Source organism: Phascolarctos cinereus, unplaced genomic scaffold (genome assembly GCF_003287225.1).
Source record: "Phascolarctos cinereus isolate Bilbo 61053 unplaced genomic scaffold, phaCin_HiC Scaffold_1;HRSCAF=81, whole genome shotgun sequence".
NCBI lineage: Eukaryota > Metazoa > Chordata > Mammalia > Diprotodontia > Phascolarctidae > Phascolarctos > Phascolarctos cinereus.
Window position 1 is genome coordinate 27,166,894 of NW_027555514.1, and position 24,433 is coordinate 27,191,326.

The following is a 24,433-nucleotide window of genomic DNA, read 5'->3' on the forward strand; positions in this document are numbered from 1 at the left end:
TTTAGCAAAATTAATTATCTCTCAATATTTCGATTCTTCTTAGATTCTTTTATAGTTACTTTCTGCAATTTACTGTTTTCCATAAAAGGAAACATTTCTTTTCCAAAGTCTTGGGATGCCACTACTCTCATCCTATATATTTGTATTATCAGTTAGAGGTGTTTTTTTTTCAATTATAGCTTTCAAATCCCTCTTCAAAGTTTTCATTTCTTCTCTGTTTCAGTTGATCTTAGACATAATGGATGTATGGATTTGTTAAGGCTCCTGCCTTGTCTAGGGAGTTAATCCTTTATCATATATCATTCCTATGAAATCCTAGCTGCCAAGTATATTAGTTGTTTCTTTTGTTTAAGGGGATAAAGTTGGAGAATGGTGACATAAATTGTTATTTATCTGTCCTAATGGAAGGAGGCATTTGGACAGCGAATATAAAACAGTGTCCAGAGCTTTCCTTTAGCTTTGAGGCCAGGAAACGAAAAACATGAAATAGAGATGAAGGGAGTCTCCAGGAAGAGCTTGGTAATTGAAATAGTAAATTTAGCTGTTTTTTCCTCCTCCTTTCATGAATATTGCCTGCTCTCCCTTTTCTCCTTTATGCCAATGGGCGACAAAGACATCGCTGAGAAAGTCCTGGCTTTTGGTTCTAGGTTGCAAAAGCAGAAAGTAGCAGTATTTTGCTAAGGTAGCGGTTCCTTGGTAACCAAAGGGAAGGGGCAGAATTGGTGAGGGAAGCCTGCCTGGAGGAGGTGGGGACAAGAAAGGCCCACCTAGTGGTCTTTGGGGAAATGGGTCCATCAGCCTGTGAGCCCTTTGAGCCTTGGGCTGTTCTTGACTTTCTTTGTAGCCCCAGAACTTAGCACCTTGTCTGGTGTATGCAGTGGGTACTTAACACATTATTGTTGCTTTGGCTTAACTCGGCCTCCCAAACACAGCAGGGGATTTAGAATTCACTGTAAATGCATGGGGAGGTTGTTACTGTACTTGGCCTCTGCTTATCTACACAGGTGTAGACAAAGCGTAATAATGTATACTGGAGATCAGAGGAGCTTAAGATGCAGCCATGGTGATGTACCTTAGAAACATCGGTCTCAACATCAGTGACAAAAGATGGGTCCTTCAGTAAAGGAGAGACATTTGAAGCATGGTTACCAAAAAAAAAAAAATCAAACACAAGCAGGGTATTTGCTTTGCCTACATCTGTGTACTTATTTAAAATTTTTTTTTATTATTTTATTTCAGTACACTTGGTTTCCTTTGTAGTCTTATCTATTTTATTTTATGACTTTAAAAACATGATCCTGAGAAGGGAGTCCATAATTATCACCAGATTGCCAAAGGGGCCTGTGATACCAGTAAGATTAAGTATCTTTGATCTAGGCTAATTCACTCTTTTTTTTGAGGGGAGGAAACTCTGAGGTCCAGAGAGCTGACGTGACTCCTCCAGGGTTGCACATGTAACTTAATAAAGACAAGCTTTTCTTCTCATCATTGAGTCCGATATCTGTATGCTATAAAATAAGCCTACAATAAAACCTTACCAGGACCAAGGTCCTGTTCAAAATTAGTGAAAATTCTCAATTGCTGCATATTTTTGAAGAAATAGAACTTTGTTGCCTCCTTTCTCTTCTGTACGATTAGCAATTTGGTTGTGGATATGCTGATAGTCTTTATACACTCTAAAATAGTTAATCATCCTTCCTCCCATGCTTGTTTCCACTGTTGATGTGTTTGGTAAACTTTTTTCCTCTAGTGTTGAGATGAGTTTTGTTATTAATAACCCCTCTCCCCTTGCCTCTATCAGTATCAGTACTTTATAGGCACATGAGTGCTCTGAGTTTTAGAAGAGTCTTAGTTATTACTAATTCGAAGTTAGCTGGATCCCAGCCTTTTCACAATTTAACTATAATCGTTTTGCAAATCGAGAAATGGTGCTAAGCTTTGTTTCTTTGAATACCATCATTAGATTTTTTTTTTTTTTGTGGAAAGTCATTTATTTTTAGTAGTCTTCACATAGATGAGAAACCCTTCCAAATGCATTATACTAACTTGATGGACCTTCTTGCATTTATTTTCCAAGATGGAGCTTAGACAATCCAATGAGGGAAATTTAAAATTGTTTCAAAGCAGTGATAGTCTTCATAATGGCCTTCCAAACGAAAAGCAGTTGATGTAAGTTTTCATCTGTAGTAGGGATTTGAAACACTTATCTCAGTTATATCCTCCAAAGACTTATGATGTGTTCTTTTGGAAAGCCAGAAATGGACTGACAAAGAGGTTCACAGAATCTCTTCTCTCCCACTGCTAGTTCTATAACTCCTTTTCTCACTCATTGTTTTTATTTGTAATTATGTAAAGCTGTTATACCACTAGGGGATTTGAAGCCTGATGCCAGAAACATTTTGACTTCTGGCAACTGTTTTACTGCTTGTTTCTTCTTCTCCATTTTCATTTTCCCCTAGAGTGGGAAGGTAGGGGTCATAGAGATGAGAAAAAGAAAAGATTCCTGACTGGGAATTAAGTCAAAGCAGAAGTAAACAGTGTCTTCAAGTACTGCTCCTTTTTTTGCATGAGTTTCCTCTGAGATTAAGAGAGTATAGCATTTTGTAATTAATTGTGGTAAAATCAGGATGGAGTTAGACCTTTTTTCAAGGTCTGAATTTAATTTGAATGAAATTTAACATAATTGGGATTGGAAGAATGCAGTTAACTTTTAGTTTTAGATTTTTGTGTGTGTGTTTGAACTAGATGCAAAATGTCAACATTGCTGAATAAATGGGACATTTCTTACAGAAAATAGGTTTTACTGACCATTTAGTAAAAGAACTTGTGCTTGAGGCTGCCACACTGATGCTGCCAGTTCAAGTGGCCCTTGAGTTCTTTCCTGCAGGAATTCCATTTTTTTTTCTTTCACTGAATCACTTTTTTCTGCCACCTTTTGAGCAAATCTGGAGAATCCATATCCCTTCCCCTCCCCAGCACTGATCCACCATTGTTACCACAGATTCAGAAATGGTTTCTAAGTCATTTCCTTTTCAAATTTCCTATTCTAGAACCCCACCAATTTGCATCTGGTGATATCTCCAGAAAGAAGAAAGAAATAGAAAAAAACAAAGTCACCAACTTTCACCATGGATTGTCCGTCTAATTCCATATTGTCTTTGCTTTTGAGGGCATCCACAGAATATGAATGGTTTATATCTTACTTGCCAACAAAAGGCCTCAAGAAATTATATTTTTTTAAAAAGTGATAGTGTAGAATAGATCTTTGTTAGCAGAATTTATGAATGCATTTAGTAATGTCTTTAATTCTGAAGAAAGTGGCATCTTTAGGATAGCCAGATCTGGAAAGAAATTTCTCTTTGGACAAATGAGCTCTAAGGGGCATGGTTTTAAGTTCAAGGAACAGATCTGTTTTTTAAAACAACATTAGATAGCAGTTTCTTCGGTAGGGTATCATTTACCTTATGTCTGGAGGCATGCCAATGTTTTTGTGTCTGTACACGTACTGTGTGTGCGTTCCCTGTAAAAATCATGATTTCCTCTGTTATCTGCATGTACCCTGCCCCAAATGATTTTTTTCAAACTATTGACATTTCCATCTGATTATTTCAGTTTGATTTGCCCTGCTTTTAATGGTCTATGGGCAGGGGAAGCAGACACAGTGGTATCATGTGGTAATGATATAATCTGGGTCTTTTTGTATTAGCTAGGTGGTTGCTCACACAGCAGGTAGAGAGTAGTCTTAAATTCCTTCTAGCTCATTAGTGTCTGTCAGAGAGCTTCTGCTACGCTTAGCAAACCCTTTTAGAAGCATGTTCCTGTGCAAGACCAAATAGGTGGAAGATCCCCCATAGACAGGCTGTGTAAATGTTCCCATTGTGAAGTTTCATTGTGCCAATTGCATTGATCTCTGGCGCATCAGAAGGTCTTTGTTGTGAGAGGCTCTGTCCATCAGAAGAGATTGCCTGAGTCATTCACATACCAAAAGTAAACTAAATGAAGAATGCACATTGCCCAGATCATAGCATACAGCAGAGTAGGCAACAAGGGGGGGATATTTCAGTACATTGCATAGATCCCTAGCTGAGAACTGAGAGGAAGATGTGGATGACAGTGGTAGGGAAGAAGAAGATGCAGGTAGGTTGTAATCTGCTTTGGTGGAGGGAGGAGTGATGAGAACACAGGTCCATGGACACATTGACATATCATCTGCTAATCCAGCTGAACCTCTGAAAAAATCGCATCATAAAATCGAACTTAATAATTAAGGTTAGTGATGGCAACAAGCATCAACCTTGAAATTTTAAAAACCCCTTGCCATTTTCCCTTTTCCTTACTCTTTGTAAACTTGTTACCAATTCACGATGATCTTTGTTACTTAAAATTCAGAAATGAACAAAATCATTCATTTTTGCAACCTCAGATAAAATGAGTTCTCACTAACTATCACATAACGATAGTGTGATTATTAGATACGAAAGGTGGATGATCACAGATAAATGATCAGAAAATCTGGAGACCATCTTTTTAAAATGTTGAGAGGTCACAGTTTGCATTGATGAAATGCACTGGATGGACCAACTTCATGGACAAGGTCAGATTCTTGGAAGTATCGAAAATCTGTTGAAAGAATAGCAGGGCTGTTATTGTTCCTTGAGTCTTGCCAGTCCACAAAGATTGATAGCTACCCTGATTGTCTTGATAATGATTTATCAATTTCTTTACGCCATAATAGGCCCTTAAATCTGGCATTTGGTCCCCAGCCCATGAACTGTAGTTTGTCCTTGTCCAAATACACACACATACAAGTATATGCATCTATGTATAGCCTTCTCTTTTCTCTTTCACAGTCCATAACATAATTCTGGGGTTATTGGTCGATGCTAAATAGAATTTAGAATTGACTGACTAAAGCTTCTTTCTTTCCTTAATCTTGCTCTATAAAGGCTTTTTGGTTATTTAGTTTAACTCTAGAAAAATAACGCACTATGCATGTTCAAAATCTTATCCCAAGATGCTTCAGAAGACCGTAAGATAATATGTCCCATAGCACAGACCCAAAAGTAAATGCATTTGGAGAAATGTGTGTCCATTTAAGTTTGACTTAAAGATTGGCAACATCTTCCCTACATTTGGAGGTATTGTTACAGCTAAAATGGAAAGAAGAATGATGTATGGAGAAGTCACCAAATGCTGCCTCTGTAAGTTATTAGGAATTTAAATGATGTGATTGGAGCTCATCTGGGCGCTGGTTTAGGGGCTCAGGAAACAGAGATAAAGGTCCAGGGAGGTTGGTCTGGAGGAATGTGGAGTATCAACAATAAGCTTTGCCTGCTTCACTTTATGCCCAACGGCATTTGAGGTGAGGATCCTATCTATGCATGTTTTTTTCCACTCTTTGCACATCTTTTCTGAAGTTGCCCTGAGGAGCCAGTGGTATACAAACCTTGGAAATACAGGAGCCAACAAGACATGTCATTATGCAGTCTCTTGTGTGTCTGTCCTTGCTTCTATCATATTTAAGCCCTTAGAGATGTTTCTTCAGGCAGTTTATAGGCATCTGGTCTCTTCACTATGGATGGAAAAGTCAGGAGATTCCAAAAACATTTTTATATTTTTAATGAGGTTTAAATCAGGCTTCTTCTTCTCAGGAGTCAGATATTCAACCCATAATCATTATATGTGTGTTGAATTCTTCTGCCACATAATAATTAGTATACTCAATTAACAGAATGCATCTGATTTTTAAAGTGTGCACATTTTCAGCAGTTTGGCTACTCTTTGAAAACTTGACCTTATTGGTCAAGAATGGGAACTTGGAAGTAATTGAAATCAAAATAGCCACTCCTGAGTGAGGCAGAATTAACTTTATGGACTTATTCTGTACGCTTTGAATTGGAGAAGTGTTTTGTGTTATTTTTTGTCTTTTAAATTAATGCTTGTGGATATGTCAGCTGAAGGGTATGACCAATAACAGAATGTAATCGTGTTCAAGTCTTCACGTCCTTACTGTGCTCACCATTACTTTTTGAAAGGATTTAGCCTAAAGATGCAAAATTTAAATTTCTAACCATCTGCCATTTGTAACATTAGACCCATTCCACTTTTATAAATGTCCTTTTCTAATGTTACTGAACAACTATTGCAGTCAACACACATGTGCTCATAACTTCGTAGTCTGCGGGGTAGGGAGGGAGGGATGCAGTTAGTCATACATCAGTACCTACTGAAGTTAGGACGAGTGGTCTAACTCTGTGCCTTCACCATTGTGCTTGTAAGGACAGGGACGCTTGGTCTCTTTCCTTCTCTGTTTTCTCTTCCATTTCCCTGTGCTTTTCTCTCACCCTCTTTCTTTCTTCCTTATGCTTTTCCTCTCCTTTTCTTCTCCCTTCCCTCTTGTGCTTCCCTTTCTTCCTTTTTTTTTTCCTATCCTCTTCCCTTCCCTCTTCCCTCTCTGCCTCCTTTTCTTCCTTCTCGCCTTCTTCCTTTTGCATGGCTGGTAAATTGAAATAGATCTGATTTTTTTCCCCCTAAAGACAGTATTACATTTTTATTTATATTTTAGAAGAGATTAAGATCTAAACCTTTCAAACTTTTAATGTGGTGATTGTCATTTTTGCAACTGAGACACAGCAGACCTGCCTGTGGATATAATGAAGCTCTCTGCAAATTGTTACTTATTTTCTATTAACAATTAAACTCTAAGTTTGGTTCATGGCACATTATTACATATGATACTATTATAAGACATTGGAAAGGTTTTTTTTCCTTATAAAAGTATGAGCATTGTATAGTACCTTCCAATGCTAAAACATTGTTCTTCTAGGTTAGAATAATTTTTAAGTGAATGTGTATCTTAGTTTTCTTGTAAAATAAAGAGTTATAAGGATGTCTCTCTTCATTCTATGTTTACATCCTGAAAAATCAGTCCAATTTTGCATCCTTTTATCCTTCTTATGTATTTATCGACTTACTTGTTTTGACTTAGCCCTGAGGTTTTGAAGAGTGAGCCCTATGGGGAGAAAGCTGATATCTGGGCTGCAGGCTGCATCCTTTATCAGATGGCGACACTGAACCCTCCCTTCTACAGTACCAACATGCTCTCCTTAGCGACAAAAGTAAGCATATTTAACAAAGCAAACTCATCTTGGGGTTTCTCGGAGGGCTAGCGCTTTCCCTCTAAAAGGAATACGTATGATTTTAAGAGATTGTCAAGAGATGAGGTTTATTCAATTATAAATACAGGTACTTTAACTTTTCTTCTAATAATCACATATCACCCACAGCTGTACCACATCTCCCTACAATTTTAAATTTAAAAATTCATCCTCCCAAATTATATTTAGCAAATTATACTGAGATTTAGTTCATCTCAAGTTCTATTTTAATATAGGTATGAAATCAATTGTATCATAAGTTGAAACCTACATTTTCAAATGTGTTGGTCAATCTATAGTAATTTATTGAGAGGATATGATATGGGTATGGTATGATATAATGTAATATAGTATAATATAATACGATATGATTTGGTATGATTAATGTAATATAATGTAGTACAGCATAACATAGCATAACAAATTTTATGGTGCTAATTGTTCCTGACTGCTTCAATTTCATAATTCTTTCATGTTGTCTTAAATGTTCCACCAAAGAAAAACAATAACGTTTTCCTGGAGAAGATGGAATATATTCCCCCTTCAACCTATTCTGTTTCTTTTGCAGATAGTAGAGGCAGTATATGAACCAGTCCAAGAAGGGATCTACTCTGAAAAAGTAACAATTATAATCAGCAGGTAATTTGGTTGTGGAGTTTCATGGATTTTTACAAAGAGAGAGCATAAGGGGACCACTCACCCCCAACAGCCTTCTGTATTGATTGGTAAATGATGAAAAAGTGAGCAAGGTATACTTGAACTGTTAATGTCACATAATGATGAATATTATCAGCTACTAATTTATTGAAAATAGTTCTTATAATTCATCCCCAATTATCTGGCCAATCTGAGTTTTTTACTTAAAATTATGTTTTATTTAAATGAACTTTAGAATCGTCAACAAACCAGTGTTTCAGTGTACAAAAAAGAACCAAAAAAAGATTGTATGTGAAACCACACTTTGTTATGTGTCATTTGCTTTTAATAACAGTACATATCTCGCTTAACGCACTGGTCACTCAATCGCCTGGTTTGCGTTTGTCCCCTTTGAACCTTCTTTTCCTTTTCTCCTACGTGCATTTTAATTGTCTTATCAACGTTGTTGGTTCCATCTCGGTCGCTAGCCACTAATCCAGTCAATATTAAGTGCCTGCTGTGTACCAGGCACTGCATTCTTCCCTCTCCTCTTTATTCTTCAGAGAAGTCTTCCATTATAACAGACGGACAAACAAGGGAGTGATCGAGCAAAGCAGTTCAGCACCTGGGCCGTATCTGGACCCCTCCGCTCTATCACCTCTCTGCCAGAATGCGGATGATCCCTTTGCTTTGTTCAGCTGTTGCCCACTTGATGGGCACCCATTTTGTTTTTAGCTTTTGCTACATTAAAAGTGGGGAAATAACAGCCCTTCCTGTTCAAGGGTTGTTGTGAGGGTCAAACGAGATAATATTTGTCAAGTGCTCAGCAGAGTGCCAGGCCTGTAGTAAGCGCTATACGTACTTTAACTATTATTATTGTCTTGGTCAGAGTTATGATGGTTTTCAAAACTGCATGTTTTTGGAGTACTCTTATTGTATCCATATTTCCCTGAAACTGCTCTTTTCACTGTTCCTTATGGTACGTGGGGATTCCAATACATTGATATCGCATGATTTGTTCAGCCATTCCCCAATTGAAGGGGCCCTCCCTTTCCTGTTTTCTTAAAACACTTTGTCTGGGTATCTCTTTGGCCTTGCACATAGTAGGCACTTAGTAAACATTTATTGAATTGAATTATTTTCTTTTGGGGCAGTCTTCCTTAAAACAAAAAAGATAATAGATTCTCCAGAGATGTCAAGACTTTCTACGTATATGTATGTGTATATATAATATGTGTGTATGTATGTATATATGCACATATACTATACATGTATATATATATATGTATGTGTATGTTTATGTGCATAAATACATTCATAATTTCCATTATTCTCATAGTTAGCCATCTGACCATTTGAATGAGGAGGGGGTGTAGAGAGGAGTGGGTAATTTTCCCATGACATTGCTCTCACACTCTGAACCTTGGTAACCTATGACAGGGAGGTCAGACGTGAGGCCTACAGCACTCCTCAGTGCTGCCCAAACTAGCTAGAAATGTAATTGGGAAATATTTAACAAAACAAATAAAAATGTATCAAAGCAGACAAAACATTGGTCTGAAAACTAAGTCAATCCCCATCCCACGGGGATTGTTACGTATGGATGAGCGACCCCGTTTCTATTTGAATTTGGCACGGCTGGCCCACAACATACCATTTCCCTGGCAGACTTCCTTATGATCCTTCCTAGAATTCTCTTTGGTTCCAAACTATGGATTTCTCCAGATCAAGTTTGTCTGCCCTGGTATCTTCCCACTCTCCCTGTCTACACAGGCTTGTCATCATCGATGGCTTCCCAAATTCGCCCTCCTCAGGTCTGCTTTTTCCCTTCCCTCCTGTTGGCACATGGGATGCACATTCATATTCTGTTGTTGTGACACTTCTTTTTGAATAGTTTTTTTTTCCCTGAGTGGGAGAATAACTTAGCAACCTCAAAGAGTCTGGGGGAACAAGGAGATAAATCTCACCAGTCTGCCAGGCACCTGGGTCACTATTTTTACCCCTTTGTAGATTGTTCGATATTACCGTCTGTTTACTTTGCCAATTCATGTAAAAGGAGATGGGAAAATATTTCCATTTCTAACACGAAATATTCAGATCATTTTATTCTTTCATGTCTGTTCTAGGTTACATAAGCTAGTTGGAATTTTATTTGGGAAGCATTCATGGGTAGCAAAATTATTCTTTCAAATCATTTTAAAGATAAGAAGATCTTGAAAAATACAGAAGCCACATATTGTGTGGACTTTTAAAAAAATTTTGCCCATTCTGTGAAGCATCAAAGTACTAATTTATTGAAAAACATAATAGGTAAAACTGGATAACACTTCCATCATTCCAACTAAATTCTTCATATGAGGCTTCCCAGAACAAAATTGCAAAGTGGAGTGAAAGGGGAGATCTTTCTTCTTGCTCCTCACTCACCCTCACCCATACATATCTCATATTACTTTCTTAAACCTTCTTAGTTGGGTCAACAGTCCTTGTGTGTCCTCTTCAGAGTTCCTGCTGGGCATTTTGATACCTAGGAAGGTCCTGAATTTTACCTTAATTTTACCATTGCAGGTTGGAGTCCTTCTCATCCTTGCAATTATTACTCGTATTTTTTCCTGGATTCTAGTATCTTGAATATTTCTTTACAGTGACAGAGAAGGGAGTTGCCTCAGAGAAATGGGGCTAAGTTTGTTCCCCTGGCAGAAATATTTCTGGCAGTCCATGTCTAAAGTTCTGAAATTTTGAGTATTAGAGGCAGGCAGATTCTATCTCCAAGTCTGTGAGTTGAGGATAAAAACCATATTCAATCAAACTTGAATTGTTTCTAAGATTGGCTCTTAAAAGCATGGCTCCATAGAGAATATGACCTAAATAGAATTCCACTTTAAGTGTCTTATATCTCTGTCTATAATGATAGTAATGCTAGCTTCCAATTGCTTTTTCAATTAAGAAAAAAAAAAAGCTGCTTCCTGGATGACAACATGTTGGCCAGGAGCATTCTGGCCCAATTTGTATTGTCAAAGATTTCAGAATTTAGAAAACTGTAGTTAATGCAAAACAAAGAGAAAGTTTACAGGAGGCGTTTTTGATGACACAGCATCTCTTTACCCAGCACCAGGTCGAGCATGCAGTCATGACAGCTATAATTGTCTTTACCATTTAAGTGAGAATTGGATAACTTTTAAATTAGAAAGTGAAATTTAACACTGCTTTATTTGTCTAAACTGAGAGAAAATCTTTCAATACTTCAGCTATATACAAGTTCACATACTTAACTTTTGTGAAATAGGAGGTAGTCAGGCTAACCCTACTAATACCTCTATAACCAGAGCTACTAATACCTCTATAACCAGAACTATACTTGCTTCATATACTCAAGGTCTTAAATCCAACAAACTATGTGTCTCAAGAGTTAAAAAAATAAGTAGATCTCCATTGATCGGCCCATTAATGTGTTGCTGTCTTGAAGTACTTATGAAAAACCAAAACTCCTTTTAATTCTAAAAAAAAAAGTTAAAAAATCAAACAGTATCTGTGGTGGTCCAGAAGGCAGAACAATTACAAAACTGATGAATTAGAATTTTGTTTAGATTTGTGCAGCTAAAGAGAGCCCTACGTTAGCTAAATCAGTTTCAATGCCTTGATTCCAGGAGAAAAACTGTGGGTGCACAGGGGTTCTTGTTACAAAATATAAAACATGGGATTTGGACGTATTAGGGATATTCAGATGTGTTTGATGTTATTCAGTAATTGAAGTAAAAATTAGATCTGAGCTTAGCAACTCAACCAATAATGGATTTGTCAGAAGAAGGATAATTACACCATTAGATAACTTGAAAGTATGAATATGCTGTGATTGTCAGCATCTGTCCTAAGATGTAGAGAATAGCTCAGCTTAGTGGCTTTGGGCATATTGCTCTTCATGCTACAGAAGTCATGGTCTGTGGGGTGGGGACCCAGGGAGGCCACCAGTGGGGGAGGGAAAAGGACCTTCCTGGTTTTACCAGCTGGAGCTACAGAAACTTGAGAATGCTATACCTGCTTCCAGTCTTCTTGTAACCACCCACCTTGCAGATCCCTCACCCTCAGCATTATGACCATCTGCCTCATCCAGCCTTTCTAGTCCTGAAGCTTTATCATTTCCATTTATCTCTGCTTTTCTCCTTCAAAACTATATTTTGTTGTGTTCATTTTAACCCATTTTTACCTGTACTGTATAAAATGTGGAGGCAGAAGACACCTGATGTGATTAACTGAGGGCCTCCCTAGGGGAGGTGAAGGTGATCAACACAAATCATCCTGTAATTGACTGCTCTTTTCTTAGATGCTTAACTCCTGATGCAGAAGCGAGGCCGGATGTGGTAGAGGTCAGCTCAATGATATCTGATGTCATGATGAAGTATTTAGATGGCTTATCCACCTCCCAGCTTGCGTTAGAAAAGAAGCTAGAACGGGAGAGGAGGCGCACACAGCGATATTTCATGGAAGCCAACAGGAACGCCGTCACTTGTCATCACGAGCTGGCGATCTTATCTCATGTAAGTAACTTTCTAGATAAGAGTGATGTGCCGTAATATGCCAGTTGCCATTTCTAAATCAGTTTTGCAATTTATCTTGTGATAACTTCTGGAAAGATATTACTAGTCAACATATTTGCAGCAGAATTCATTATTATTCAATGGTACATATATTTGTGGACTCTGAGACCGTCAGATTCTTGCTACAAAAAAAATGAATTGAAACAACTCTAAAAAATAAGTTTAATGATGGAACTGCCTTCCTGACAGACCGGCAGGTAAATGTAGTAGGTTTCAAAGATGGACTTTTCTCTTAGTAGGTCACTCAGATCATAGGATCATAGGTTTAGAGCTAGAAATGACCTCAGAGGCCAACAGTCTTCTTGTTTTACAGATAAGGAAACTGAGACCTAGAGAGGATTTGGTGAATGAATAAATAGTAACCGGCAGGGCCAGGATTTGAACTTGGGTCCTGAGGTTCCAAGCTTCGTGCAGCTTTCTTCTACATCAGATAGCCTTCTTGACCTTGACAGATATTCTTGTCCAGTTATCAATGGAACACATTGCTGTCCAGTGATAATCCTTGACTCTAGCTATGTAGCTGGGCCGGCATCTTTTCTGGCTCATACTTCTGAGAGTATGATATTATGACAGGTAGTGTGGAGTAGTGGATTGCATGCCAGACTTGGAGACTGGAAGACCTGGATTCGGATGCCATTTCTGATGCTTTTTAGCTGTGTGACCATGACCAAGGAATTTTAACATCTCAGAGAATCAGTTTCCCCATCAGTTAAACTGGAATAGTACTTCAGAGAGCTGTCATTAGGGTCCAGTGAGATAATGTGTATAAAGTGCTTTGCAAACTTTAAGGCATGATCCAGATATCACTGTTAGAGAATGTCTTTTATGTTGTTTCTCCCTTGCAAATGCTTACTTAGTCTTTACTCTTCTTCTACCCGCTGAGCACCTCTCCACTGCCCCACATTTTAACTCTTCGGAGATTGTGGTGGGCCATGATTTGATTAGCCAGTCATGACAGCATCACCAGAACAGTGAGCTTGTAAACAATTGTTTCAGGGGGAAGCTCAGCGTCACTGAATTTCCCAGACGCGATCTCACCCAGACCCCTCCTCCTCCTCCAGTGTTGGCCCAGCTTGTTGTCCACATTGTCTGTCCAAGGTCAGCTGTAGATCAGACTCTGTATAATAGGAGTCGTTTGCCCGCTTGGTAACTCTTTTAAAAGATTATGGGCCTTCTCTAGAAGGCTTTGCAGTGTTCCAGGGTGTGAAGCAAGGAGCACAGTGGTGTTCCGACTAGCAGCATCTAAAGACCCTCCCCACCCGGAGGGAACTAACCCCTAGATTCAGTCTGCTTGCAGGACGTCTGCAGTGACGGCACCAGACACTTTGCAAGCGTTGTGTCAATCAGTCAGTCAACAAGGCTTTGTCATCTCCCCCTTTTATCCCTCTCGGAACGTTAGCGATCATAGTGTTGACTCACAGTTATCTGTGTTGTTGAATCTTCTAAGAACTCTTGTCCAATTTGGACAGATATGCCTTGTTGAATGAGAGTCGACAAGGCAACATTCTGCACCATCAAGTAAGACAGCAACAATAAACTCTTTGGTTTATGTAACTCTTTAAGGTTTGGAAAAGCGCTCCTCATGTAGTATCTGATTTGATCCTCAAAACAGCCCTGTGAGGTGGGTGCTGCTATCGCCCCCATTTTACAGATGAGGAAACTGAGGCAGACAGAGGTTAATTGATTGGTCCAGAGTCGTACAGCTAGGACATTTCTGAGGGAGGAAGCAGACTCGGGTCTTGTCGACTCCAAGTCCACTGGTCTATCCACAAAATCCACAAAGCACTGGCGAGCTGTCGCCCAAAGGTGGGCTCAGCAAAATCTTGCGTTTTCTGCGCTGTCTTCATCTCCTGTGTACCTGCCTACCCTGGGCCCACGGCCCAGCTCGTGCCAAGCTCTTTAATGAACGCTCGTTGACCAACAGTTTAGATGCAGTTTGTGCCAGGATATTGTTTAGAAAAGTGGTCTGGGGCTCCTTCAGACCTTCTTCAAGGGTGTGGTTGGTATGTGTGTGTGGGCGTTATTCCTATCTTCCCTTACACACTACCCTCTACAGTGTCCGTGGATCTATCGTGCGGATCCTTCAGTGAGAGCAGTGTCCTAACCAGGGCCCGCAGCCAGGCGCCTTCTCTTTGTCACACCCAAAGACAGGAATTGGCTGTCTTTTTTACTGTATTCACGTCCCTGAGTCAGCACTTAATAAGTGCTTTTTTCCTCCATCCTCTCCTCCTTTTCTGTCTTTCTCCTTCCCTCCCTCTTCTACCATCCCTCCCTCCCTCTATCCATTCTTTCCATCCCATCCCTCCTCTCCTCTCTTCCTTCCCTCTCTCTCTCACTCTGTCCCATCCCTCCCTCTTTTCTTTCCTTCCTTTCTTCCCCCTCCCCTCTTTTCCACTCCTTCCTCCCTCCCTCCCTTTCTCTTCATAATTTTCCTCTCATCCATCCATCCTTCCTTCCTTCCTTCCTTCCTTCCTTCCTTCCTTCCTTCCTTCCTTCCTTCCTTCCTTCCTTCCTTCCTTCCTTCCTTCCTTCCCCGTATAAGTTAGGCTGATTTTTCTCTGAAAGGCAACAAAATTGTCCCTGACATTTGATTGGCCCAGTACCTCTCTTGATGTGACTTCCTGACAGCTCTGTCCATATTGATGTGGCTTCCTGGTCACTTAAGGGCATAAAAAGGGCCACTGATGTGGGATCCAGATCTAGACAGCTGATATTCTAAGGCTGTCGAATGGCCGTATCCTGCACTGCTGACTAGATTTTCTGTATGGAGGCCAGGAGGACCATGTCTACCCAAGCTAAGTGCTGGAGTATCTTTACAGAATAATTTCTTTCTGCCATGGCTAAGTGAACCTCCTTTTTAAATTGTTAAGTGAGTCAGTGATGCCTCATTTCATTCCAACACTGAACCTGAGCTGACAGGGTACCAGCCTGCCTGTGGGCCATCCACCACATGTCCCTTTCCTCTTCATGACCTTTTAAAGGGGTAACTTACTCATCAGATGGTATCTGGTTCAGGTGGTCAGCGGCACTGAAACTGATTTATACATGAGTGTCATTTCACTAAAGAGTACCATTTACCATGAAGCCTAGATGGAGTTAGAACATTACTTCCCTCTGTGCTGAATTTTAAATGTACTGATAATGTGGAATCTTTGACTTGTACTCTCATAATATTCCATTTCATGCATCATTGAATATTAGCAAAAGGGTTGAAAAAGCAGTATTATTAAAGCTTGAATTTTAACAGAATTTAAAGAAACATATGATTGATTGAATTTCAATCAAGAACAGTATGTAGTTAATTGGTAATGTGCATTCCCTGCTTACCAAGAACCAATTACTATTTTTAAAAAAATTATATCTTCACCATTGTTGGTCTAAAAATTACAGGTGCAAAATTTTATGCCCTTTTTGTTCTTACAAGTGTAATTGCTTTATTTGAGAGAAAAGTACAGTGAAATGTTCTCCCATAACAGTTTATAGCATTAATGTAAATAATACGATTATAGAATTCAGGGATGAATCGTAACCAAGGGACAGAGAAATTAGTAGGTTCAGTAGAACTCCATGAATTTTCACTACCAAACAGGAGACCCATTTTGAATTACGTCAACTATTGTGGGGCCAAACCAATACATTGTAAGAAAAATTGACGTATTTTATCTCACAAGAGCATATGCTGCCTGCTCTCAAATTTCAATCTGGCTAATAATTAATTAATGCTAATTTGAACAGCATCCTGGTCAAAGAGAAGTACATCAGGCTGCCTTCTGCACCAGGGCTTCTCAAGCTCTTCCCACTCGCGACCCCTTTTCTTGTTTCAGTAGTGTTGGTACTGCGTGGCCTGAGGGCATGCATAGTGCAAAGTGCACATGGCTTGTGTTCAGAACCAAGGCTTCAGTGGAGTTGCACGATACAACACATAGGCACTGCCAGAAACACTTCGGAGTCATTACGCATTTGATTTTGAATTAATTTTTGTTCATTGAGCGTTCAGAAACCTTTTACTGTTGCCAAACTTTCTGTGACTCCATATGGAGTTGTGGCCCATAGTTAAAGAAATGCTGTAAAAATCTACGCCAGGGCTCTTCGGTGCCTCCTCATGACATGGAGGGGGCCCTCAGCTCTCCAGTTTGAGCCAGGGGAGTATAAGTACTGGAGGGCCCTCCCAAGAGGGAAGGGCTTCAAGCAGGAGCCTGGGATGAACCAAGCATCTTGTCTGGGGATCAGTTGGCTAAGAGCAAAGAGGTGTATCAGCAGAGGGTCGGGCACCAAGCGCTGGAGCCTTTTGGCCATATCCGCTCATGAAGTAATCTTCTCGTGCTGTGGTCTCCAAGATGGTTTGATCCTGCACCCTGTCAGTAAAGAGAACTGAGAATGCACACAGATAGTACCGGAGGCAATGCATTATGGAATATATATTATGTATTAAATATATAAATATGTATGTTCATAAACTAAATGCATATACTGATGTCATGTATGATTAAATTACTGTATACATGTACTATTATATATATATGTTATAAACCACACATAAAAATAGAAATTAAAAAGATTGAAATAATGATGAAAATAATACTAAATAATTTTCATTTTATTTATTAAAAGTGCAAAACTCTTTTCGTCTCACTCAAATATTATTAAAGTTTTGTTTTTAGGAAAAGCGACGTGATGTAACGTGCTTCATTATTTTTGAAAATCTTGATTTAATGCTACAATACAGCAATTCTCAGGTCTGTTCCTAAGTTCAGTTTATTTCAGTACTTGGTTTTAATAACTATCATAGCTAGAAATGATACTTTGCAAAGATGAGCAGTTCTCAGTGGAAGAAGTATGTTGTTGGCTGTGCTACCTTTAAAGCTTCCAGAGGAGTTCTGAAAGTCATTCAGGCCTGTTGTTTAAATTTAAATTATTGTAATCAGTGTGGATCATATTCTGTCTTTGCTTGCTTTCCTATGTACCATTTCATATATGTGTATATATCTACATCTATATCTATATCTATATCCATATCCATATCCATATCCATATCTATATCTATATCTATATCTATATCTATATCTATATCTATATCTATATCTATATCTATATCTATATCTATATCTATATCTATATCTATATCTATATCGTTTCCTTTTTGCTTACATAAAAATGCTGCTATAAATACCTTGGTATGACTGAGGCTTTTTCTTGCGGCTCATTCTTGACCTTGGAGTATATACCTGATTGCACGATATAACTGAGTCAAAGACAGGAACAATTAAGTAAGTTTTTTCACAGGTTCAGAATTGTTTTCCAGAAAATCTGGGCCACCAGTTTACAGCTCCGTCTCCAAGAGTCCACAGCCCAGCTAACAGTGATGATCTCTGTCTTTTGTCATCTTTGATACTTTGAGGGGTCTAGCTTTTCAGAATTCAAAAATTACCATTTTATTATTATTAATGACCTGATCATTATTATTATTATTGTAGCTAAGTAATGATTGCTGTGGTCTTTAAATGGTTGTTGATAACTTGCAAGTTTTCCTTTTGAAAAGTGTTTGTTTCTAGCCCTTGACCATTTGTTGCTTGGTCACACACACAGATACATATACGGATGAAATCTTTTTGTTAGATGTTAGACGTCAGTGAGAGACATTTGATACATTTTTGTTTGCACTTAGTGCTTTCTCTTATGTTCTAGCACCAGTGATTTCATGGACAGAAAAAGCTTTGCTTTTATTTAATTACATTTTCTCCTTTCTCTTTTGTGGTTACCTTTATCCCTTGCTTGATTGATATTTATTTTCCTAGTCACAGTTCTGAAAGCTGTCTCCTTCCATTCGCCGCTGATTTTTTCATGTTGTAATTTTTATATTTAAACTTCATACCTATCTGTAGGTTATAATATAATGTCCTAATTTTTATCAATCTGCTTTAAGTTCCTGTCAAATGGGGAGCCCCTTCCCAAATAGTTTATGTTCTGGGTGACAACATGTAGTTATTTCTGATTCTTAGTCATCTAGTCTATTATATTGATATATTTCTCAACTTTTTAAACCAGTATCAAAGAGTTATGATGATGATTATTTTATAATATGGTTTAAGGTGTGGAAGTGCTGTTCCTTTTTCATTCCTACTCTTAAAAAATTTCCTTGACAGTCTAGACCTTTTGTTTCTCCTAATAATTTTTTATTATTTTGTCTACCTCTAATCACTATATCATCATTTATGTGACATCCTTATTTTTGTTATATTGACACTGCCCAGCCATGAGCAATGACCATCCCTCCAATTTCTTGTCTTCCTTTATTTCTGTAAAGAGTAGATCATTATTGTAAATATTTAAGTCCCAATTGTCTGGCTAAGTTAATTAGTAGGAGTATGTGTATGTGTGTGTGTGTGTGTGTGTGTGTGTGTGTGTGTGTTCTATAGTTATCCTTAATGAAAATTCTCTATTGTTTTCTCTTGCATGGTTTTGTCACTGTTTTATGGAAACGCTGGTGATTTGGTTGACTTTATTGCGTATTCAAACTGAACTGACATTATAAATCTTCTTGATTATTCAGCTTGCTAATTCTGTAAGATTTTGTTGTCTTTAAATGAAAACTGTTTTAAGCTATTCTTTGCTTGTGTTTATATCTATAATTTTTCTTTCCTGTCTTATTGTACATACTTAGCATTATCCTTTGAAAATAATCCTAGTTTTTTTATTTTAGTCATGTCTTTGCTATCTTTAGGGATTTTTATGATTATAAATACTATTTTTATCAATTTTTTTGTTTATTGATAAAATCATGTCTTTTTACTTTTTTGTGGTTTGATTAATTATTCTAATTGTTTCTTGATATTAAATCACACTTGAGTACTTGGTATAATTCCAACTTAGTTGTAGTAATTTTTCTTGGATTTATTGTCTTGGCCTCTTTGCTAAAATTTTATTTAAAAATTTTTTGCATCAATATTCATTACTGAGATTTGTCTGTAGTTATATTTCTTTGTCTTATCTCACTGAATTTTAAGTATCAGATCTGTAATTGCCTCATAGAGAGAGTGTAGTAGAGAGTCTTCTCAGTTATTGACAATAGATTTTATAACAAAGGTATGTTTACTTTGCTTTTTAAATGTTTTATGTAATTTCACTTTTGAATTCATGTAGACTTTCTCCCCTGCAGTCTCCCCCCCTTTCCCCCCCCAACCTCCTTTGGTAGTTCCTTCATGGTTTGCTCAATGTTCAATTTCTGAGATTAGATATTTTAAGAACTCCATTTATTGTTTTAATTTGGGTATTTTGTATTTTTGTAGGTAATTATCCATTTCTTTTCATTTCTCACCTGAAATAAATCATTGTACATAGCAGTTTCTGATCACTTTCTATTTCTTCTCTTCACTTTGTTGATTTTTTCATTTTCCTAATTTTATTTTCCTTTCTTTTTGATGAGTATTGTAAAGATTTATTAATTATATTTTAAATGAGTGCTCATTTTTCTTTGTAATTTGTAGAGATTTGCAAAAGAATTGTGCAGTTTTAAGCTTTAGTAGCTTAAATCAAAGATGGGACATCCTACAATAGCTTTTTATTTTGCTTTTCAATGTTAATTTCTTATTTTTTGTTTTGGATTTGTTAATTTGTTGATTTTCTAGGTTTTTTTTTTAAGTTGCATAATCAGTTCATTAATCCCTTCTCTTTTTTTTTATCACTATTTTATGTTTTCAGAGATATAATTTTTCCTCTGAGGACTGCTTTAGATGCATCCAAAAAATTTTGGTATGTTGTCTCATTGTTTTTCTCTTTTTCATAGCTATTGTTTCTATGATTCATTCTTTGAACCACTCATTGTTTAAAATGTCATTAGTATTCTTTTAAGCATACATCTTTAGCATGCTAAATTATTTTGTAATATTGTAATCCATAAAGGATATGCTTAATATTGCTTATATTTATTCACGATTTCTTTGTATCTTAACAAAAAATAAGTTTTTATGATACTGAGAAAATGGATATTTTGAAAATCTCAGATTATTTCTTGAGTCCTTTAAATACAATTTTTCAAACAGACTATTCAGCTTTGTGGTTTTCTTCTGGTTTATCTTTTGAGTTAGATTTTTCTATCTCTGAGAGAGGAACATTAAACTAATCTATCTCTGAGAGAGGAACATTAAACTTTCCTACAATTATTGTGTTGTTATCTATGCCTTATTGAAATTTTACTAACTTTTTTTCCTTATGACTTTAGATACTATGGCATTTGGTGTGTGTGTGCATGTGTGTGTGTGTGTGTGTGTGTGTGTGTGTGTGTGTGTGTGTGTGTGAGAGAGAGAGAGAGAGAGAGAGAGAGAAGAGAGAGAGAGAGAGAGAGAGAAAGAAAAAGATTTAGTTTTTAAATGTTTCTTTTGTGCTGCAGATTGTTGGGTTTTACCTTAGTTATTCTAACATTCTGTTCCATTTTATTTGGGTAGGGGTATAATTAGTTTACATTTAGGATGGTAAAGGTTACACTTTTGTTTTCCTCGATTTCATTCTCTTCCATTGATTTCCCTTTTCTTTTAAGTAAGGTTTTAGTACATATGTCTAATCCTGCTTATTCTCTTAGCCCAGTTTTCTTCCGTAGGCTTTTTCTATCCTCCTCTCATTTTCATGTCTTATCCCAAGGTCCTTGACTTTACTTAAGTTATTTTTCTCTTTTTTTTCCCTTCTCCTAGTCCAGATGAGAGTAGAGTTTAGAATCCTCCTTTGTGCTTTCATCCCATTCATTCTTCTCACTCTGAGTAACATTCATTTGTGGTACCTTTTGTGAGAAGTGTTAATTGACTTCATATCTTTCCTTGTTTCCTTCTCATTCCAGTCTTTTCTGAACTCCACATAGGGATTCTGGATGAAAAGGCCTTGCTCTCTCCTCTAACCTGTTCATCTATTAGCTCTAGAAAAGTTATATAAGGTTAGAGGGCTTTTTTTTTTTGGAGTGGCGTTCTGATGAGCCAAATTCTCAGAAATATTGATTCAAGAAAGAGGCAGTGCCATGTGGTAGAAGTCACTCTTCCTCCTGTATCCATGAGTCATGGTCCTACTGCAGACAAAACCTATGTTATATTCACCACTTACCTCTGTCTCGGACCTACCCTAGATGTTAGGTGCCCCCAGGGGTGTTCTTCTGCAATGGTTTGTGGTTCTTATAAACACAGACATTTCTCAGAAAAGAAGTCTCCTGTATCTGCTTCCCCCAGACAAAATCTGGTAGGAAGCCCTTGTTACTTTGCCCACCTCCTGCTTTGTATGGTCCTATTCCAGCATCTAGTCATCAGAACTCTTCCTAGGAAAAGACACATTCCCTCTTCTCCCACATCCCTTCCATCAGCTGCACTTGCCCTGTGCTCTCACAGCTCCCCAGGTAGATGAGAGTTGGAAGAGTCCACTCCTCCCTCCTCTCAGCTTAAGTGAAGGCAAGCTGGAGCCTAAGTCTGCCATCCTCTTGTCCCTTGCCTCCACTCTCCCTAACTGACCCCACTTCCTCCCAGATGCTTCATTTATGGAGAATATGTTTTAGGCTGTACAATATTAATTCAGTTATTTTCCCTTCCTCCTACTCAACTCTTTAAACTTCTTTTACTCTTTCTTTCCTCAGTTTCTTTGGCCTCTAGATGCTAGAATTCTAGATTTAGAGCAGGATAGAACTGTAGAGATCATCTAATCTAACATTTTTGTTTTATACGTTTGAAATTTGAGGCTAAAGGGGTTAAGCACATGGCCAAGGTCACACAGGTCAACAGTAGCCAATTTTCAAACCCAGGTCCTCTGACTCCAAATCTAGCCTTGATTCCCCCATTGCAGTAGATCTCTTTGTTTTCCCTTTGCCCCTTTTTTGGCCAATATGTGATTTAAAAAAATAAATAAAGCCTTGTCCAACTTCAGAATCACAAGAGTTTATTTTACACATTAGTCTTTTCTTATTAACTCTATTTACTTCATTTTCCTCCCAAAGTTTTTTGTTTGTTTTTGAGCCTGGATCTCCCCCCTACCTTTTTTTCCCATTCTAGAAGTATAGCAACAACCCCTTACTGGCCTGGCCCAGCTATTCCATTTGTGACCTTTCCTTAGATAGTCCGGTGGTTCACCACTGATGGGGGCCCATTGTATTGGTGCAAGACTTAGTGGGAACACCTGGTTACCTTATTCCCACTGCACCAGAACTCCCAAGCTTAGGCAGTCCACCAGCTTCAGCCTCCTTAGCAGTAGGAATTATAGGTGGGGGCCATCATGCTCCAAACTTACTTACTTTTTTTATGTCTCTCTCATTCAAAGTGCCTGCTTCTGGTTTCTAATGGCATTTTGCATTGCTGTTTAAGTTTAATTGTGCAATTTATATTATTCAGAGGGTTCATATTTTCTTTGCTTTTTACAACATAATAATAGTCTAATGGCTTCTTTAACTTCTCATAAATAAGTAGTCCAGAATTAGTCAAATCCGTTTTTCCATGATATGAAATGAATTTTAAAACTACGTTCCTTCTATTAGTGATCTGCACATTATTTAAACCAACTTACTGTTTTTTTTTTTTTAATGCTTCTGGGTAAGTTTCGGTTATTAATTGTTGCAGTTTGTTAATTAGGCTTTTCAATTCATTGTGTGGTTTTTTTTCTTTCTAAGAAACCCATACTTTTCAAAATTACCTCTCTGAATTTTGTCTTCAAGATCAGTCACTTTGGGTAGTATATAATGTTTTATGTTGCTGTCCTGCTGCTTTTCCTTCATGTTTTTATTTGTGAGGTCCAAATTTACTTTTTTCCAGAGAATGTGCAGTTTTAAAGAGTTTCTCCATTATGTTTTCTAAACTGTCTAATGCCATTGATTCCCAATTTAATTTCCGTAATATTTCTTCTTTTAATTTTCCTGTTCCTTTGAATCACTTGGAGTTTCTTTATATAATTTCCTTATTGCTCAGGGTTCTTGTAGAATTTTTTGTCACTTTCTTTTTAGTGAAATTTTCAGGTCACTTTCTGTTACTCCATGATATCGATTCATTGGCTGCATCTTTTTTCAGTTTTTTTATTCACTTTTCCTTGTCCCACAACTTTCACTTTAAACCTTCTTCATATATGACCATCTGGCATCGAACCAGGCCTACAAAAAGGCTTCTCCCCCAGCTACTACCATTGTGTTTTTTTCTTTGAGGAGGCAAGCAGAGCAGGACACTTCAAAATCTTCTTGTGTTGAGGGATGAGGGTATCTGGTTGTCTCCTTGTCTTATGGAAACTCCATGAGAAACAGGTAACAGTTGGTTTTATATTTCCTTCCCCTCACCTTTCTCATTTTTTTCTGATCTGTTTATTCCCCAAGTAAAAGAAATGACCGAGTTTAACAAAATTTGGCATGGTACGGAATATAACACAGCATACCTTAAGTCTGATTGGAAGGTTAATCTGGTAACAATGGTGGTGATGATGATGATGATGATGATGATGGTGATGTGATCATGACAATGATGATGGTAATGGTGATGATGTTAACAACGAAGATGATGATGGTGGTGGTAGTGATGATGTTGATGATTAAGTAAATGAATGTTTGCATTGATCTTAAAAACCTGCTATAACCAGCAACATGAGGGATATTCATGTTGCTTATAATGACATTTTGCTAAAGTCAATATAATACATAAAATGAATATACTGTATTTGTATTCCCAGCACAATGCTTGGAACATAGTAAGTGCTTAAGAAATATTTTTCGTTCATTCATTCACTCCTTCATTTATCCTTTCTTATCATTAGAAATTGTATAGTGGAAAGAAAACTGGCATAAGAATTAGATTCCCACCTCTCTCTCAGCCATTTGCTAGTAGTTTGACTTTAGACCAAACCACTTCATCTCATTTATCAATATGAATTGATACATACATATGATAATTCTTCAGCATGGTTCAGTGGAAAGGATACTGGACTTAAAGCCAGAGGCTGTGGGTTGGAATCCTGATTCTGCTGCTGAATAGTTTGTGACCTTGGACAAGTCACCTAAACTCTGGGGGTCTGAGTTTCCTTGTTTGTAAATGAAGAGGTTGGGCTAGACAG

General features: G+C 37.6%; 1 protein-coding gene across 8 annotated transcripts in view; it reads left to right on the top strand.

The window, feature by feature from the left end:
• Positions 1-24,433, top strand: part of NEK10 (NIMA related kinase 10) — a 242,095-nt gene that overhangs the window by 150,578 nt on the left and 67,084 nt on the right. For 5 of the 8 annotated variants that reach the window (XM_020993333.2, XM_078151319.1, XM_078151323.1 and 2 more), the window contains exons 24-27: positions 6,989-7,118; positions 7,726-7,796; positions 12,112-12,325; positions 20,084-20,134. In XM_020993333.2, the coding sequence (XP_020848992.1) occupies positions 6,989-7,118; positions 7,726-7,796; positions 12,112-12,325; positions 20,084-20,134 (466 nt within the window). The remainder of the gene's footprint in view (positions 1-6,988; positions 7,119-7,725; positions 7,797-12,111; positions 12,326-20,083; positions 20,135-24,433) is intronic. The other 3 variants (XM_078151317.1, XM_020993338.2, XM_078151341.1) reach the window with 1 other exon arrangement.